The 18,411-nt window shown below is 33.1% G+C and overlaps 2 protein-coding genes and 1 non-coding gene across 3 annotated transcripts; all 3 read right to left on the reverse strand.

Annotated features, from left to right (window-relative positions):
* Window positions 1-972: 972 nt before the first annotated feature.
* Window positions 973-3,006, reverse strand: LOC130966125 (protein FAR1-RELATED SEQUENCE 8-like). The gene is made up of 6 exons (XM_057890893.1): window positions 2,855-3,006; window positions 2,687-2,751; window positions 1,814-2,213; window positions 1,639-1,711; window positions 1,427-1,531; window positions 973-1,140 (listed from the first exon to the last, which is right to left on the reverse strand). Exons 1-6 carry the CDS (start codon window positions 3,004-3,006, stop codon window positions 973-975), a joined length of 963 nt encoding a protein of 320 aa, XP_057746876.1.
* Window positions 3,007-3,141: 135 nt separating this feature from the next.
* LOC130966126 (protein FAR1-RELATED SEQUENCE 8-like) lies at window positions 3,142-4,498 on the reverse strand. The gene is made up of 2 exons (XM_057890894.1): window positions 4,358-4,498; window positions 3,142-3,597 (listed from the first exon to the last, which is right to left on the reverse strand). Exons 1-2 carry the CDS (start codon window positions 4,496-4,498, stop codon window positions 3,142-3,144), a joined length of 597 nt encoding a protein of 198 aa, XP_057746877.1.
* Window positions 4,499-17,357: 12,859 nt separating this feature from the next.
* On the reverse strand, window positions 17,358-17,465 carry LOC130971581 (small nucleolar RNA R71). Its single transcript, XR_009082793.1, has one exon. It is a non-coding gene; the product is annotated as a small nucleolar RNA R71 (small nucleolar RNA).
* Between the last annotated feature and the right edge of the window lie 946 nt (window positions 17,466-18,411).

Below are 18,411 nucleotides of genomic sequence, written 5' to 3' on the forward strand. Positions count from 1 at the left end.
GTTATCGAATATAAACCAAAATCGGGTGCATCTTTTATAAAAGGTTACCTATATTGGACATCAGGGTAAATATATCTACAAATAATTAATTAGGACTAGAGTTGCTGTGTTTATTTACGGTTGATATGGTTACAGGATTTACGTGATTTTATCATGAAATATTTGTGAATGGTTTTGGATTTGAACTGGAAAAAACACACAAGAATTCAATATCCCAATTAATAATTATGTATAAAAAAATTGTTTTTAAATTGTTAGTTTATTTTTTTATACGTGTTTGACTTGTTTTTGCTCAGATCGAGAACACATTGATTGAAGTTTGAACTTTCTTTCGAATATCTGCTAAAAATTTTTCGGACTTTACAATTATCCATACTTAATAGCTAGCTAAAAATATCTATGCCCAAGTAATAAATGCTCGATCGTGGTTGTTATTCTAATAAATTAAAGGATGTTATTGGATGTAAATAAAATACATGTCTGGATATGCCTTTTTGATGTCTAATTTTTTAAATAATAAAAAAAGACCTTATTGTGTACGGTACTTTTGATATTCAATTTTAAACTTTATGTATTGCACCACATTATCATAATGATCAAATTGCCAACTAAACATTTATTATTTTAAATATTAGTAACAAATAATAACGGTAAGAAGGAGTAAAAGAATAAAAATGTTATATATTAGTTGCCCAAGTCTGTTATTGTATTTTGTTTAATAATGGAAGATGAAGCTGTAGTAAGGTAAAATAAAGTTGAGTATATTAAAATACATAAAATAAACCCAATAAACCACCAAATTCATGATAACGTAAAATTACGTTGAAGTATGGGCAAAGTACAAAATAGTTGTTAAACTCTAATGCTTATGATATGTAGTGCTGTTAAACTTCGAATCCTCTAAACATGCTTTTAAAACAAAAGAGGAAACAATAAGTAAATGGACATGACATTAATTCTATGAAAAATACACTAGGTACACATACACAATTGTTCAGCGTTGTGGAATGAATTCAATAGTGATATGAAGGAACCAGAGTGCATAGCCAAATTGTCTGTCATTTCTGAACAAGCCCATTGCGTATCTTTGTAGGAAGATGCCACATTGGTAGGAGATGGTTGTGCATTACCATTAGATCCCTTAACACACAAATCATATTGAAAAATAACATCATCACTTATCATCCATTCAACCCACTTAAAATAAACAAATGACGTGAAAAAGGGGGGTAGATCTCATATTTGCCTTGTTGTGATTGTGAGTGTTCTTGTGTTTGTGTGCCTTCTTTTTAATAGATTTTTCTAGATTTGCCCCAATTCTGGTGGACGTTGGATGACCTCGCATAAAAACATGACGTGGGCCATGTAGCTCATCCATGCTAACGGGACATTCATCACGCGTATGTGAGTAAATCGCACTTGGTACATGTGCAGCTTGATGCTCGGATTCCTTGTGTTCTTTGAGCTTCTGCCGAGCATTGTCCATGGCATCACGCAATATAGCAGCAACCACTGGAGTAGCCACGAAATCCTGAGCGACATTGTAAAAATCAAAACACAATTCTCTAAAATGGTCAAGCTTTCATTAGAACGGTCCATGTCAATGCTATTCCTGATGTATGTGTGTCTCCGACTAACATTCTTACTCCATCGGGATAGAATGTATTGTGAGGACACTACTTTCATACGAAAATGTAGAAGAACAGCAAGACTGTGACAGCATAGAATACCATTCGATTGGAATATAAAGCAATCATATTGAACGTCTGATGACTGCGAGCAATACACGACTTGGTATCTACTATACACTAACATGTCAAACACCATCTTTTGTTGGTCAACTTCATAAACTATACTTGTGCCATGATGGTTGACTGAGGAGATGTCACAATCGGCCTTTTTTATAAATTGATCCTGCACGTCTCGAAACATGGAGTTTGTATATTCTCTCTGGAACTGCTTCTCTATTGGTGAGCTAGAAACACAAGGGATAATACCCCTTAAATCAGCAGCGTCACACTCAATCTCCTTTTGCTCCTTGTCTATAACACAGTTTTGGTATTGACAAACAAATTGCAACAAAGAGCTCTTACTGTTTAAGTACTTATTGAAAACTGAATGCATGCTCTCACTACATTGTGTGCTCTTCATGCCAGCCCAGAATTCGTCCTTGAAAAATACTGGCACCCACATATGTCGGTCAGCAAACATATCTGCAAATGAATAGGAAAAATAAAAAATGCAAAAAAAATAGCGTAAGTTAACCCATAAGTGCAACATCCATATTGACTATAAAATAACATCTATAAAGAAGCCACACAGAGGCAGCAATGAACCGGAAAATTATACTACCATTTAGGCACCTAAAATTGTGGAGGTCATACTCTTCAATAAAATTGTGCCAATCTCTCTTAAATGAGTCCTTAGATTTGGATTCAAACACAATCCTCTTTATGCATGTGATAAGCTGATCGAAACGATGGTAACCTACCAGTTTGTTTGGTATCTTGTTTAGGATATGTCATTTGCACCATCTATGTCGTTTGTGTGGTAATGTGGTCTCTAATGCAGAAGCATCTGCAGAGACTGATATGTTATAACACATATGGGGGCTTTACCCATGCACTTCAACCAAGTACGAAAAAGCATTTGAATGTATGAGTGTCCTCATTCTGCAATAATGCACACCCAAGAAGCGTAGACATCCCATGGTGGTTGACACCTACGAAAGATCCGAACGACATGTCGTACCTAAACAATGGAAATATAAAGACATGTAATGTAGGTAGAAACTCTAAATGCCTTGGATGAAAAAAGTCTAATTAAGTCCAATAGAAAAATAATAATTATGTACCTATTAGTCTTGTAAGTAGTGTTAAACGTCACGACATCACCAAAATATTCCCATGCAGCTCTACACCGAGCATCGATCCAAAACACATTTCTAATGCTATAGTTTTCGTCCACATCTATTTCAAAGAAAAAGTTCGGATTGAGCTCCTTCATCCGTGAGAAGTGCTTAAGTAACTCTTTTGGATCCGTCTCATCCCCGAAAATGCATAAGTGACGACTAATGTAATTTCTAATACTCTTCTCTGTAAAGGTGAGGTTGGCAGGGCCACCAATGACATTGGCTAGTGCCTAGTACGTCTTACTCGGTTTAATGCCAGCTTGGTCATTTTGCTGTATCAGGTCCTTTATATGCATACTTAGCTGACGGTTTGCTGAGAACATTCCAGATAGCTTCGGATTAAGCGGGTGTGAGTGGGATACCTCTACTCGAGAAATTCTCCACTGTCCTGTCATTTTATCTAATGCCAAATAGCAACGGGCTTTGCAATTTGTTAAGGCCACAATTTTTCTTCTCTTGGGTGCCTTTATACGGGATGTGCGATATCCATCTCTGTTACAATGCAAAGCCTGATTAACAACCACCCTCTGATCATTTCTAGTCTCCCAGCCGGTGGTTCTTATTTTGACGATAAATCCAGTCCTAGCCGCATATCGATAATAATATGTACGCGCATCTTCTAATGTGTCAAAGCACATTCCCTCCTCGGGATCTAGCTCCTTGTCACCAATGGCTTGGTTTATGACCTGAAAAAAAAATAAAGAAAGAAAAAGAAAACAAATGAAACTCTACCTAATAGTTAACTGTACAAAAGTGGCTAATTTCACTATCGAGTATAACAAATAAAATACAATACTGTAATTTTGTAATACTAATTTCGTTTTATTATGTATGTTAATGTAGATGTTAAAATCATGTAATTATGGATGTTATTCATATAAACTTATTATTGCATAAAACATGAACTTTACATGAATATTATGCATATAACTAAAAAAAGATTCAAATACCAATTACCAAAAAAAAGTTTAAATACTAAAAAAAATACTTCTTATTTTAGAGATCAACATGATAAAACTATTTTAAAAAATTAAAGTTATACATTTGAAACATATATAAAAATTGAAGGTATACATATGAAACATATATAAAATGGTATATAAAACATTCTTCTAAAATAATTATTGGTCTTTCAATTTTTAGTCTCTATAAAAATTATGATTTTGCTAATACGTGATCTAAAGATATAATTAAGGATACCACAAATAAAATTAAAAAAAAATGTAAAAATAAATCAAAGGTGAACTATATCATTCACATGTTACGAAAACAATTTTAAATGCTTCTATTTTCATAAAACTTTTTTTATAAAATAAAAAATATAACAAAAATAATAAAAAGTTATTTTTTTGACATAAATAGCAAACAAATAATGATCAAGAATATTACACATATAACTAAAGTGCTAAAAAAATACACAAAAAATAATCCGGGTTATTACCATACCTCATCAGAGCTAGTGTAGTTTTCCATATTCTCAAAAATTGATTGACTGGCAACAATTTCATTGGATGAGTCCGTCTGTTGTTCAAATTTTTCAGCACCTTCTTCCACAGGTACTGTATTAAGGTCAAAATCAATTCCCATACAAATTACAATGATAAAAATAATTTCTTGTAAAATTTCTTGGCTTATACACTATTGTGCTTGCAATGGTGTTATTCTTGTAATTTTTTAATGAATATGATTGAATTAATATAAAGTATATATTAGGATAGGTTTCATGTTTCATATCTCTAATAATTGATGATAAATACCATAACGGACAAAGAATCAATTGCAATTATTTAATGTAATTGATATTATAATTACTGTTCTTAAATATAATTATTATTAATCTTTATTGTATTTTTATATATAAAAATTAAATTATAAAAAGGAATATTCAGTATTGATTACAATAGTGCCTAATAAAAAGGGATATGATTTTATAATTAATATCATTAATAAGCAGATTTGATAAGAACGGTGATAAGTAGAGTGATAAAAGAGTGGGATAAAAAATAAAACTGTTATTAAGTGATATAAATGAAATCAATTATGAAAAGTTTTGGTTACCAAACTTTTTCCTCTTTTCATAAGTTAATTATATTAATTTGTTGAGTATATACCAAATAGGCTTCCTAAAGAACTCTGCATATGACACTTTGGTCTCCATCTCAAATTTTAGGTTCCTAAATTTTAATTTTGTAAGACAGATAGATCTTCCTCCAAAACCCATAGAAGTATCGTAGTTTTCATATGCTCCAAATATCATGTTTTAAGGGGCCAAATAGACAACAAATTTCTAGATATAGGTATGTCCTTAATTATTATCAAAGATATGCTTGTTTAATGATACAAAAAATTAAGGGCCTAATGGAGTAATATTTGTAATTTTTGGAGACTAATTTATTTTATAATAAAAATAAATTGAAGAATTTGATCTATCTGAATATATTTTTGGCAGAATGACGTATTTATACTTAATACATCTTATACATATGGACACATACATATTATAAATTCTATGAAATTAGCGAATAATTAATCAATAAATTAAATATTAATAAAAGAAATTAAAAATGTAAATTTTATAGTAAAATAAGATAGAACTAATTAAAACAAGAATTTTAGCACTGATTTTAAAGAATTTGACCCAAAATTGAGTCGAACGAGGCGAATCCATTGAATCGGACCTAAAATGGGCCCAAAGCCCAATCCATTGGCCCAATAACTTAATGAAGAGAGTCCCTCTTCTTCCCCATTCAGCAAAGGAACACTAAAACAAGCTAAGGGGAGAGAAGAGAAGGGTTCCAACCCTTGGCCTTGATTAAATCCTCTATAACTTTTCTCTCCGAACTCCGATCGCCACACCGTTTGTGGCCATGCGACTGTGTCGAGCTCTATGAATCTATTGGAATAATTTTATAGGTAAGCCTCATTCTCACTCTAGTTGCTCTACCCTTGATTTTTGAAATTTGTGAGTATATATGTTGAGATTTTGTTGGCTTTGGTACTTTAGGTTCGATCTAGATTGCGAGAATTGTGGGGCTTGGTTCATTTGGTCCGTGGGTATGGTAAGGATTCTCAACTCATAGTGAATTCATTGGTTAAGTGTGTGGGTATTGAATTTTGTATATGTATATGTGATAAATGTGAATTAGGTGTGTATATATATAATTTGGAGACTTGGTGGAGTTTGGGTGTCATTGCTTTGGAGATTTTGGATCTTTGGGGCTGTGTTTGGTGCCTTGGTGGTGTCTTGGGTTATACATGGAAATCAGCCAAGGTATTGTTTTGGTTTCTCATATTTAATATATAATGTCTTGTAAAAACTTAGGTTAGACGATCATAGGATAGGAATGAATGCATGAGTACGTAAATTGTTTAGTGCTTTAATTATATATGTTGAATAAGGTTAAGTTTTGGCTTGTTGTTGATATTGGTGATAGAATGTTAAATGATGAATTAAATATGTTTGATAAGGTATGAGGATGAATATGAAGTTGTGATGGATTGTTGATGAATCTTGTTGATTAAGGTAATGAATTTAGGTATGAGATTGTATATATAGAGGTATAATTGATTGACATAGGATGTGGGGATTTTGGCATTTTAAATGGTGTGCTGCTGTGATAAATATATGTATAGGAGGTTGGATTTGAGTTTGGTTTTTAATGAAAATTGAGGTTTGAGGTTTTTGTATAAAATAGATTTTTGGCCAAACTTTGGCGAGCTATAACTCAGCTTCCGGACCCCCAAATTATTTCAAACCTGTTTTATATGAAAATTGGGTCTGTGAAGTTTACGCCATTCAAAGAACGGATGAAAAGTATTTAAAAACAAGAAAGTTATGCGTGTTGGAAGTTCGGTATGTAAAATTGAAATTATACAGATTTAGCCATTTTTGATCAAACTGCTGTGAATGCATATGCATACCCCTTATTTGTGAAAGGTCGTTTCTATCCAGCGTACATGCATATGCGAACGAGGGTATGCATACGTGAGATGGGCTAAATTGCACTCCCACGCATACTAAGAACTCGGACAGAACCTCCTCTTAAAATTCGTCTCCACCACCCTTACGGGCTCCCTCACTGTTATAATTTCTCAAATCAACAACCCAACCAAGACATTGACATAACCAGAGTTTTTAGCATCAATCACAGCCTCAATTCAAACTCAATTTCATATTTCAAATTCAACAAGCAGTACCAAATCTATACCATTCACCACCACAGCTCAACAAATATTCATTATAACCAGCTAATAATAAGAATTTTCAGCATTCCTAAACAATCAAAAAATCAAACACACATTCATCAAATTCAGTCACAAATATAGCTCAAACTCATCATTTAGTTATTCCAAACAATTATTAATTATTTGAAAATACCTACTAGACTTCCATGGCATTCATGAACTAAAATAATTAATTTCAAAATAAAATTCTCTACCTCGAATAATCGAACCCGAAAGTTATAAAATGCACAAAACACCTTTTTCTCTCAGGCTGCAGCAAAAGTAGCCACAATCACAACTCCATTTCATCTTTACAGCGACAACAGCAACTCTAAACACGACATGCAATCACCGTAATTCAATCTTATAGCAAAAACGTCGCAAAAACCTCAGTAATATTTAACGAAAAAGCGATAAAAGAGGTTTTCGAAGCAAGATAGCTTACTGTACTCAGAGAAAAAGCCAAGGAACGGAGTATCTGCAGCTCCAGTGATGATTTCTGGTGAGCGAAACGGTGGCAGAAGCTCGCGACGATGGCAGCTCTGACAGTTTTGGCATCTCCGATCGACGGCAGTGGCGCTCTGTTAGATTCCAGAAACCAGGAGCTGAGGCGGAACAACGTCTTCTTCCTTTGATTCTCGCGACACTCCTCCTCTCTGTATACACAGTGGTAGCGGCTTCCTCTGGTGGCACAGCATCGGTGACGAGCTTCACGGCGGCGGTTACTAGCATGACGACGGTAGTGACGTGGCGTGGGATCTCCCTTTCTCCTTGTGCGCGACGACGGCAGCAGCTCGGTGGAACGGTGGTGACATCTCCACGGCGGTGACCTAGGTGCGACGGGATGCGGTGGAGATGCGGCCCCCTCCCCTCTTCTCCCTTCTTCTCCGTTCTCTCTTTCCCTCTTCTTTCTTCCTTCTGATTTCTCTTATTCACAGTGTGTTTTGTGTTCTTGGGTGTGGTTAAGAGTGTGAGAAAAAGAGGGTTGGGGTGGCGGTGGGTGAGGCGGTTAGGTTAGGGTTTGATTTTGGACAAAATTAGGTTTTGATTTGGAAATTAAGGTTTTGCGTAAAAAAATGGAAATTTTGGGTTTAAGTAGAATATTAATTAAAACCAAATTTAATCCAATAATAATATTTATAAAAATACTATTTAATTATCAATTCAAAATTTATTTCCAAATAAATAATCTAATTCAATAATTAGAGATAGTCAAATTAATTTCTCTTAAAATCATAAAATAGAGTTCAAAGTCTAATTATTCAAATTAAACCATATATCTAAAATCCTCATTATTTTTTTAATTACTCAAGCTTTTAAATCAATAAGAAAAAAATATCCAATTAATATAAAAATTTCTAAAAATAATATTCTAAATAAATAAAATAAGTCATAAATAAAATTAAAAATTAAAAAAATTAAATATTACATATCCAAATTAAATAGACATAACTTATAAATTGAGATAATCTTTTAAATTTTTTTGAAACTAAACTAATCAAATCTTAATATTAGAATTAAACTATTTAAATAATATCTAAGGTATTTAATTTTAGACCTTAGATGCATATACAATAGAATCATTTTTATCACAATAACTAATGAAAATAGTTTGACAAGTTAAATATGTAAAATTCATGCAAACTCTAACCATCCTCTTGTTAAATAACCTTTATCATATGTTATTTATGTAATGGAGCAAAATATAGAAGAACCACATTAAGCTTAATGGTAAATTCACCTTCTATAAAATATAATTTCACTCACATTTCATTAGGTCGGTCATATTATATAAAGAGATCTAACCATTCTTGAGTAAAATAAAATTTACTGCCTCTACATTAAACTCTTACATTCATATAATTAACATCTGGGTTACGAAAATAATTTTGAATGGAACATAATGGATGTGATGCATTGTAAATGATTGCATAAAAGATAATTTCATTGCAAGGACAAAAAAATATGAGTAAAAACACTCATTAATCATTATATAATTAAAAAAATAAAATTAAGATTGGATTCATAAAAGAGTTGCAAAATTCTGATTTATACCTTAAAAATGATCAATACTGATAAAAAAAGGAAGAATTTATTATTATTATTATTATTATTATTATTATTATTATTATATGACATAGTTAAAGAAGAAAAGAAAATTAAAAACAAAAACAAAATACTTTGGTTTTAGAACTAACACTCATAAACGGTAAATGAACACTATATATAATATTTATAGAGATATAAAAAAGAATCATTGTAATTATTATGATTATTGACAAATTTATTTTTTAATTAATCATTAAATATTAATAAATATAATGATTTAAGACTTTCTAAAAATAAGAAACAGAAAAGAGAGGCAAGCATACTCACATCAAAGGGTTTTTAATTCTAGACTTTAGATACATATACATTGGAATTATTTTCATAATAACAACTAATGAAAATATAATTTGACCAGGTTGAATATGTAAAATCCATACAAATTCTAACTATTTTCTTGTTAAATAAACATCACCAACTATTATCAATGTAATGCAACAAGATATAAAATTATTACTTTTTACTCAATGATAAATTTAACTCTCCTACAAAAATAACTTCATCCACATTTCTTTTTAGTTGGTCATATTATATAAAGAGATTCGACTATTTTTTAATAAAATAAAGTTCATGGCCTTTACGTTAAACTCTAATATCTATATAATTAACATTCGAATCAACAAAAACAACTCAAGATGAAATATGATGGATATAATACATTGTAAATAATTGTGTAAAAGATAATTTTATTGTAAAAATAAAAAAAATTGAGTAATAATATAATTAAAAGAATAAAAATAAAGTTCAATTCATAAAACATAAAAAATATAATTTATATTTTAATAAGGATCAATTTCAAAAGAAAAAATACATTATGAATTACTTTAAAAAAGAAAATTAAAAAATAAAAATAAAATACTTTAATTTTAAAATTTACACCCATAAACAGTAAGTAAAACACTATATATATATATATATATATATATATATATATATATATATATATATATATATATAGTTAAAAAGATATAAAAAATTGTTATAATTATTAAGATATGATATAAACTATTATCATTATTAACAAATTTTACTATGAATAATTATTAAATATTAATAAACATAATAATTTAAAATGAATACTTTTTTAAAATAAAAAAATAGAAAAAAAAAAGACAAACAACTCATATTAAAACATATCTCGTCACCATGTCTAACAACAGAATGCAATCTATTATAAATTTATATAATAATAATGATTGAATGCATGTATTAAAAAATTAAAAATCTTTTAAGCCAAGATTTTCTTCACTTAAGAGCATACACACATTTTTTTATGGCACATCCATTAAGGTTATTTATTAAGTAAAGTGTTATTTAACATTATCAACTCATACTTTTTACATATTAATTACTCTTTATATATTCTACAATTTCAAAAGTCAACGCTATGATAATAAAGAATAATTAAATAACTGTGTTAAAAAAATTTTTCTATTAATGATATATAAAAATTAAATACGTTACGTATATTTAATAATAAATCTGGAAATATGAAAATATCTATCTATATATATTCTATCAAAGTATCAATCTATTGTATTTGTATACACCCAGCAACGACAACCCATTCCTACTGTCAAATCCTTATAAATAGCTTAGCAGATTTCTTTGAAAACTCATCCTGCTCATCAATCATAATCATGTGGCTAGAGTAGCTATTATCCCATGAATTTTTGGAAGAAACTTTAAAAAAATTTCCACATTCATTGCGGCTACTTTGTAGCCTAAATTTGGGGAATATTAAACTTCACTCTTTGTGATGCAGCATTATTGGCTTTTTTTTTTGAGCAATGCTAGGGGCCAGCAATTTTTGTGATTGTTAGCCATCAACTAGCCATCAATGATGATTTGATGGTGTGAGATTGGTGTGAAATTTCATCCAATGGCTCACCTTCCTCTGCTGGTTACATGCTGGCCAAAATTCAATAAAACTGCTGGCCCCCTAGACTTTTCCTTTTTTTTTTTTCTTATTCTTTTCTATAATGACCATGACCATAAGCATGTTTCACACTTTGTTTGCTTCAGGCTTTGGTTTCCATGTTTCCAGCTATAATGAAGCTAAGCATGGACATCTAATTGAGATTGGCTGTCTCAAGATTCTGCATGTTTTAGGTTACATAGAAAGAAGGCCGGGAAAGAAAAAATGTCTTTTTTATTTTGGGTTCTCTTCAAGTTTTGCATTGATGAAAATTTAAAAAAGGATAATTATTTAAATCAGTTTCTAAAATTTTTAAAATTAAATACTTTAATTTTTAGATTTCAAAATATATAAAATATTCTCCGACGTTTATTTATATTAGACAATTCAATTTGATCCAAAAAATTAAGTACAAAATAGTCTCTAAAGAATTTAAAAAAATTTAAAATAATCTCTAATTTTTTTCAAAATTCTAAAATAATAATTTCAATTAAACGAATCAAATTTAAAAAAAGGTATTGGCTAATACAAGTAAATGTCCGGAACTGTTTTATCTATTTTAAAATTTTGGGACTAAAATATCCGATGTTAAAAATTTTAGGAATTGGTATGGATAATTATTTTTTAAATTAAACAACTTTTGTTTTATAACGGAGAAAAGTTACATATTCCTATATGTATTTAATTTAAGTATATATATAATTTTAAAATAAAAGTATATGTATATATTTTGATTATTAGAAAAGAAACCAACAACAAAGAATGGAATAATTTAAGGGAAAAAAATTTATGGGTAACCTATGGAATAATTTATGAGTCTGTGTATATACAATGGAATTTGAAAAGAAGGAGATGTGAACGTTGAAAGCTGTGTTATGCTCTTCACATGGTTCCTTCCTAGCTACTATATATATACTTGTTTGCACATGTAGCATCACTCGATCTATGCACCATGGCAACATTAAGTTGTCACTATAATAATGAAACTTCCTATTACTTGCGCTAATTGTTAGTGGAAAACCCTTAATTAACGAAAATAAACATAATAAAATCTCACATTTACCAAAGATTATTCCCTAGAATTGTCCATTTTGCGCACGTCCTTTCACTTCGTTCTATATATATTGTATTATGTTCTCTTTTGTTGCAAATTCTAGTAACAAAGATATATTTATTTATAGATATAGGACACCGAGATAAAAATATAGAGATATAAAATTGTATTTAGTAGATAATATATAGACAAAAATATTATATCTAAAAATATATTAAATTAATGTATTTTATCTCTATCCGGATAAAAACGATACGAAAATACTAACAAGAGACACAACTTATTTTTTATTTTTTTATTATTTTCGTTAATTTTTCTTAATTATATCTTTTATTATTATATTTTTTTTCTAAATTTTTTGAATGAAAATAAATTGAACTTTCATAATTTATTTTAATTTTTCACCAAACAAAATACAAGAATATTGATTTTTGTGCCTCTGTCTTTTGTGTCTTGTCTTATCCTGTTATCAGAACCAAACTCAACCAAAAAAATGTTGAATACCATCGGATTTAACGTCAGAGGTTACCAGTAGATTTACCAGTAGATTTGGCAATAAATTCGTCAGGTATACAAGTTACCGTCGGATTCAATTTTTCGATAGTAAATTCACCGGTAATAATGGGAGGGAAAAAATTGGCGCGATCATTACCGTCGTAATTAAATGAAACATGATGTTTTGGTCGTAGATTATACTTTATCGACAGATTTTTTCCACGGTAAATCCGCTGGTAAAATTAATCCTAAATTCGAATTTGCGAACCTTTCCCTTCCATTTCTACAATATCATCAACCTCACTTCTATCTCCTTTCTCTTTCTCTCTCGTCGTCAGCCCCCAATCGCCACTATTCGCTATCGTTTTGCCGATCATCGCCACCCTTACTCACTCTCATCGCTGATCACTGTCACTCAGTCATTGTCGCCGTCTCAACATTGCTGCATCCTACACCGCACTTGTTCAACAGCGTCAGCACCTCCTGCTCCACTCTTGTTCATCATTGTCGTGGCCTCCTCCGATCGATCTTTCCTCGCCGTTACCGCGTCCATCAAAATCATAAACACCACTAGTAGCGTCATCGCCACCCCAGCAGCATTTTTGCTTGTCATCGTCATTGCCTCCCTGATGAGCGGATAATTTGTATGCTTTTTGGCATTGTTTTTAGTATGTTTTTAGTATCTTTTAGTTAGTTTTTAGTATATTTTTATTAGTTTTTAGTTAAAATTCACTTTTCTGGACTTTACTATGAGTTTGTGTGTTTTTCTGTGATTTCAGGTATTTTCTGGCTGAAATTGAAGGTTCTGAGCAAAAATCTGATTCAGAGACTGAAAAGGACTGCAGATGCTGTTGGATTCTGACCTCCCTGCACTCGAAATGGATTTTCTGGAGCTACAGAAGCCCAATTGGCGCGCTCTTAACGGCGTTGGAAAGTAGACATCCTGGGCTTTCCAGCAATATATGATAGTCCATACTTTGCCCAAGATTTAATGGCCCAAACCGGCGTTCAAAATCACCTCAAGAATTCCCAGCGTTAAACGCTGGAACTGGCACCCAAATGGGAGTTAAACGCCCAAACTGGCATAAAAGCTGGCGTTTAACTCCAAGAAGAGTCTCTACACGAAATTTCTTCATTGCTCAGCCCAAGCACACACCAAGTGGGCCCGGAAGTGGATTTTTATGTCATTTACTCATCTCTGTACACCCTAGGCTACTAGTTATCTATAAGTAGGACCTTTTACTATTGTATCTGAGGACTTTGGTAGTTATCTTCGTTTTATGCTATCTTAGATCATTGGGAGGCTGGCCATTCGGCCATGCCTAGACCTTATGCTTATGTATTTTCAACGGTGGAGTTTCTACACACCATAGATTAAGGTGTGGAGCTCTGCTGTACCTCGAGTATTAATGCAATTACTATTGTTCTTCCATTCAATTCCGCTTGTTCTTGTTCTAAGATATCACTTGTTCTCCAACTTGAAGAAGGTGATGATTGTCACGAATCATCACCACTCTCACTCATGAACAAGGTGACTGACAACCACTCTTGTTCTACAAGCAACCAAGGCTCTAGTGAATATCTCTTGGATTCCTGATTGCACGATGCATGGTTGATCGCCTGACAACCGAGTGCTCGCCTGACAAACGAGCCAACCATTCCGTGAGATCAGAGTCTTCGTGGTATAGGCAGGACCTGATGGCAGCATTCAAGAGAATCCGGAAGGTCTAACCTTGTCTGTGGTATTCTGAGTAGGATTCAATGACTGAATGACTGTGACGTGCTTCAAACTCCTAGCAGGCGGGGCGTTAGTGACAGACGCAAAAGAATCGATGGATTTTATTCCGGCCTGACCGAGAACCGACAGCTGATTAGCCATATGCTGTGACAGAGCATAGGAACATTTTCACTGAGAGGATGGGAGGTAGCCACTGACAACGGTGAAACCCTACATGAGCTTGCCATGGAAAGGAGTAAGAAGGATTGGATGAAGACAGTAGGAAAGCAGAGAGACGGAAGGGAAGGCATCTTCATTCGCTTATCTGAAGCTCTCACCAATGATATACATAAGTATCTCTATCTTTATCTTTATGCTTTATTCGTTTACCACTATACCCATTTGAGTCTGCCTGACTGAGATTTACAAGGTGACCATAGCTTGCTTCATACCAACAATCTCCGTGGGATCGACCCTTACTCACGTAAGGTATTACTTGGACGACCCAGTGCACTTGCTGGTTAGTTGTGCGAAGTTGTGTTTATGCCATGGTATTGAGCACCAAGTCTTTGGAGCCATTACCGGGGATTGTTTTGTGTAAAAGTAGTGATCACAATTTCGCATACCAAGTTTTTGGCGCCGTTGCCGGGGATTGTTCAAGTTTTGAGCAAGCTTTTCGTCCGGTAACATCAGTGCCAAATTTCTGATCCGGCAACAAGCACCAAGTTTTTGGCGCCGTTGCCGGGGATTGTTCAGTTTGGACAACTGACGGTACATCTTGTTGCTTAGATTAGGTATTTTTTTTTTCGAAATTCTTGAAGATGAATTCTAGAGTTTCATGATGATTTTTTGAAATCTGGCTGGCTGAGAAGCCATGTCTAATCTCATTGGACCAAGGTTTCAACTTATCATCACAAGAGCTTGTTGATTTTTATCAATCTTGCTTTTGGAGCAGTGATCTGCTAAGGCTTGACTGGCCTTTGGCCATGTCTAGTGTTTTGGACCGAAGCTTTCTTTGAAAGCTTGGCTGGCTGTGAAGCCATGTCTAATTCCTGGACCGGAGTCTTAGACTAGCATTGCACTGATTCCTGGAATTCTCATTAAGAATTTTGATACCTTTTTCCACTTAATTTTCGAAAAACACGAAAAAAAAATTATAAAAAAAAAATTATCATAAAAACCAAAAATATTTTATGATTCTTGTTTGAGTCTAGAGTCTCATCTTAAGTATCAATTGCATGTTTCTGTTCTTATTGTATTCATGCATGTGTCCTCATTGATCTTCAAGTTGTTCTTGATGATTTCCTTGTTTTGATCTTTGAATTTTTTTGGCTTGAGTGTTTATGTGTCTCATATAGTGTCAGTGGTATACAAACTGCTAAGTTTGGTGTCTTACATGCATTGTTATTTCATTCTTGTTGCATTTTGATTATTAAAAATCCAAAAATATTTTTTAATTTGTGTCTTTTCAAGTCAATAATACAAAGAATTGAAGATTCAGAACATGCTGCAGAGGAATTATACAGAAAAAGCTGGGCGTTCAAAACGCCCAGTGAAGAAGGACAGACTGGCGTTTAAACGCCAGCCAGGGTGCCTGGCTGGGCGTTTAACGCCCAAAAAGGGTGCATTTTGGGCGTTAAACGCCAGAATGTATACCATTCTGGGCGTTTAACGCCAGGATGGTGCTAGGGGGAAGATTTTGTTTTCAAATCAATTTTTTTTCAAGTTTTCAAAATTTTTCAAAATCAAATCTTTTTCAAATCATATCTTTTCAATCAAATGTTTTCAAAATCAATTTCTTTCCTTTTTCAAAGATACTTACTAACAATTAATGATTTGATTGAACATCTCAAATATGTTGCCTTTTCTGTTGAGAAAGGTTTAATGTTTGAATCATATCTTTTCTTGTTAGGCAAGTTACTAATTTTCAAAATCAAATCTTTTAAAATTGTTTTCAAAACATATCTTTTTTAAAATTGTTTTCAAATCATATCTTCTCAATCACATTTTTTTAAAAAATCAATCATATCTTCTCAACCACATCTTTTTCAGAATAGTTTTCAATCAAATCTTTTTAACTTCTAAATTCAAAATCTTTTTCAAAAATCACTTGATTTCTCCTCCACTTTCAATTTTCGAAAATTATCAATCAATTTTTTAAATGTTTTTGACATCTTTCTAATTAATTTTCGAAAATTCTCTTCCCTCCTCCTCACATCCTTCTATTTATGGAGTACTACTCCTTCTTAATGCACAATTCGAACTGTATCTCATCAAGTTCGAATTCTTCTACCTTCTTTCTTCTAATTTTCTTTTCCTCTGAAATCTCAAGGAATCTCTATACTGTGACATAGAGGATTCCACATTTTCTTTTTCTCTTCTCTTTCATATGAGCAGGAGCAGAGACAAAGGCATTCTTGTTGAACCTGACCCTGAACCTGAAAGGACCTTGAAGAGAAAGCTAAGAGAAGCTAAAGCACAACTCTCTTTAGAGGACCTGACCGAATTCTTCAAAGAAGAAGAACACATGGCAGCCGAAAACAACAACAATGCCAACAATGCAAGGAAGGTGCTGGGTGACTTTACTGCACCTACTCCCGACTTCTATGGGAGAAGCATCTCTATCCCTACCATTGGAGCAAACAACTTTGAGCTTAAGCCTCAATTAGTTTCTCTAATGCAACAGAATTGCAAGTTCCATGGACTTCCAATGGAAGATCCTCATCAGTTTTTAGCTGAGTTCTTGCAAATCTGTGACACAGTCAAGACTAATGGGGTTGACCCTGAGGTCTACAGACTGCTGCTATTCCCCTTTGCTGTAAGAGACAGAGCTAGAATATGGTTGGATTCACAACCTAAAGATAGCCTGGACTCTTGGGAAAAGCTAGTCAATGCCTTCTTGGCAAAGTTCTTTCCACCTCAAAAATGGAGTAAGCTTAGAGTGGAAGTCCAAACCTTCAGACAGAAGGATGGCGAATCCCTCTATGAAGCTTGGGAAAGATACAAACAATTAATCAGAAAATGTCCCTCAGACATGCTTTCTGAATGGAGCATCATAGGTATTTTCTATGATGGTCTCTCTGAACTATCCAAAATGTCTTTGGATAGCTCTGCTGGAGGATCTTTTCATCTGAAGAAGACGCCTACAGAAGCTCAAGAGCTAATTGAAATGGTTGCAAATAACCAATTCATGTACACTTCTGAAAGGAATCCTGTGAACAATGGGACTAATCAGAAGAAAGGAGTTCTTGAGATTGATACTCTGAATGCCATTTTGGCTCAGAACAAGATATTGACTCAACAAGTCAATTTGATTTCTCAAAGTCTGTCTGGAATGCAAAATGCACCTGGCAGTACTAAGGATGCTTCATCTGAGGAAGAAGCTTATGATCCTGAGAACCCTTCAATAGAAGAGGTGAATTACCTAGGAGAGCCCTATGGAAACACCTACAATTCTTCATGGAGAAATCACCCAAATTTCTCATGGAAGAATCAAGAGAGACCTCAACAAGGTTTCAATAACAATAATGGTGGAAGAAACAGGTTTAGCAATGGCAAGCCTTTTCCATCATCTTCTCAGCAACAGACAGAGAGTTCTAAGCAGAATACCTCTGACTTAGCAACAATGGTCTCTGATCTAATCAAAACCACTCAAAGTTTCATGAATGAAACAAGGTCCTCCATCAGAAATTTGGAAGGACAAGTGGGTCAGATGAGCAAGAAAATTTCTGAACTCCCTCCTAGCACTCTCCCAAGCAACACAGAAGAAAATCCAAAAGGAGAGTGCAAAGCTATTAACATGGCCGAACTCTGGGAGGAAGGAGAGGCAGTGAACGCCACTGAGGAAGACCTCAATGGGCGTGCACTGGCCTCCACTGAGTTTCCTAATGAAAAACTATGGGAATCTGAGGCTCAAAATGAGACCATAGAAATTCCATTGGACCTACTTCTGCCTTTCATGAGCTCTGATGAGTATTCTTCCTCTG

The sequence above is a fragment of the Arachis stenosperma genome, chromosome 3 (genome assembly GCF_014773155.1).
Source record: "Arachis stenosperma cultivar V10309 chromosome 3, arast.V10309.gnm1.PFL2, whole genome shotgun sequence".
Lineage (NCBI taxonomy): Eukaryota > Viridiplantae > Streptophyta > Magnoliopsida > Fabales > Fabaceae > Arachis > Arachis stenosperma.

What these genes read in the sequence shown, in the direction of transcription:
- LOC130966125 (XM_057890893.1), bottom strand. Translation starts at nt 3,006, where the DNA reads ATGAAGGAGCTCAATCCGAACTTTTTCTTTGAAATAGATGTGGACGAA. An exon ending in ACTACTTACAAGACTAATAG is followed by an intron (nt 2,752 to 2,854) that starts GTACATAATTAT and finishes TCCATTGTTTAG; the next exon opens with GTACGACATGTCGTTCGGAT. An exon ending in CCGAGCATCAAGCTGCACAT is followed by an intron (nt 1,141 to 1,426) that starts GTACCAAGTGCG and finishes TTGTGTGTTAAG; the next exon opens with GGATCTAATGGTAATGCACA.
- LOC130966126 (XM_057890894.1), bottom strand. Translation starts at nt 4,498, where the DNA reads ATGGGAATTGATTTTGACCTTAATACAGTACCTGTGGAAGAAGGTGCT. An exon ending in ACTACACTAGCTCTGATGAG is followed by an intron (nt 3,598 to 4,357) that starts GTATGGTAATAA and finishes TTTTTTTTTCAG; the next exon opens with GTCATAAACCAAGCCATTGG.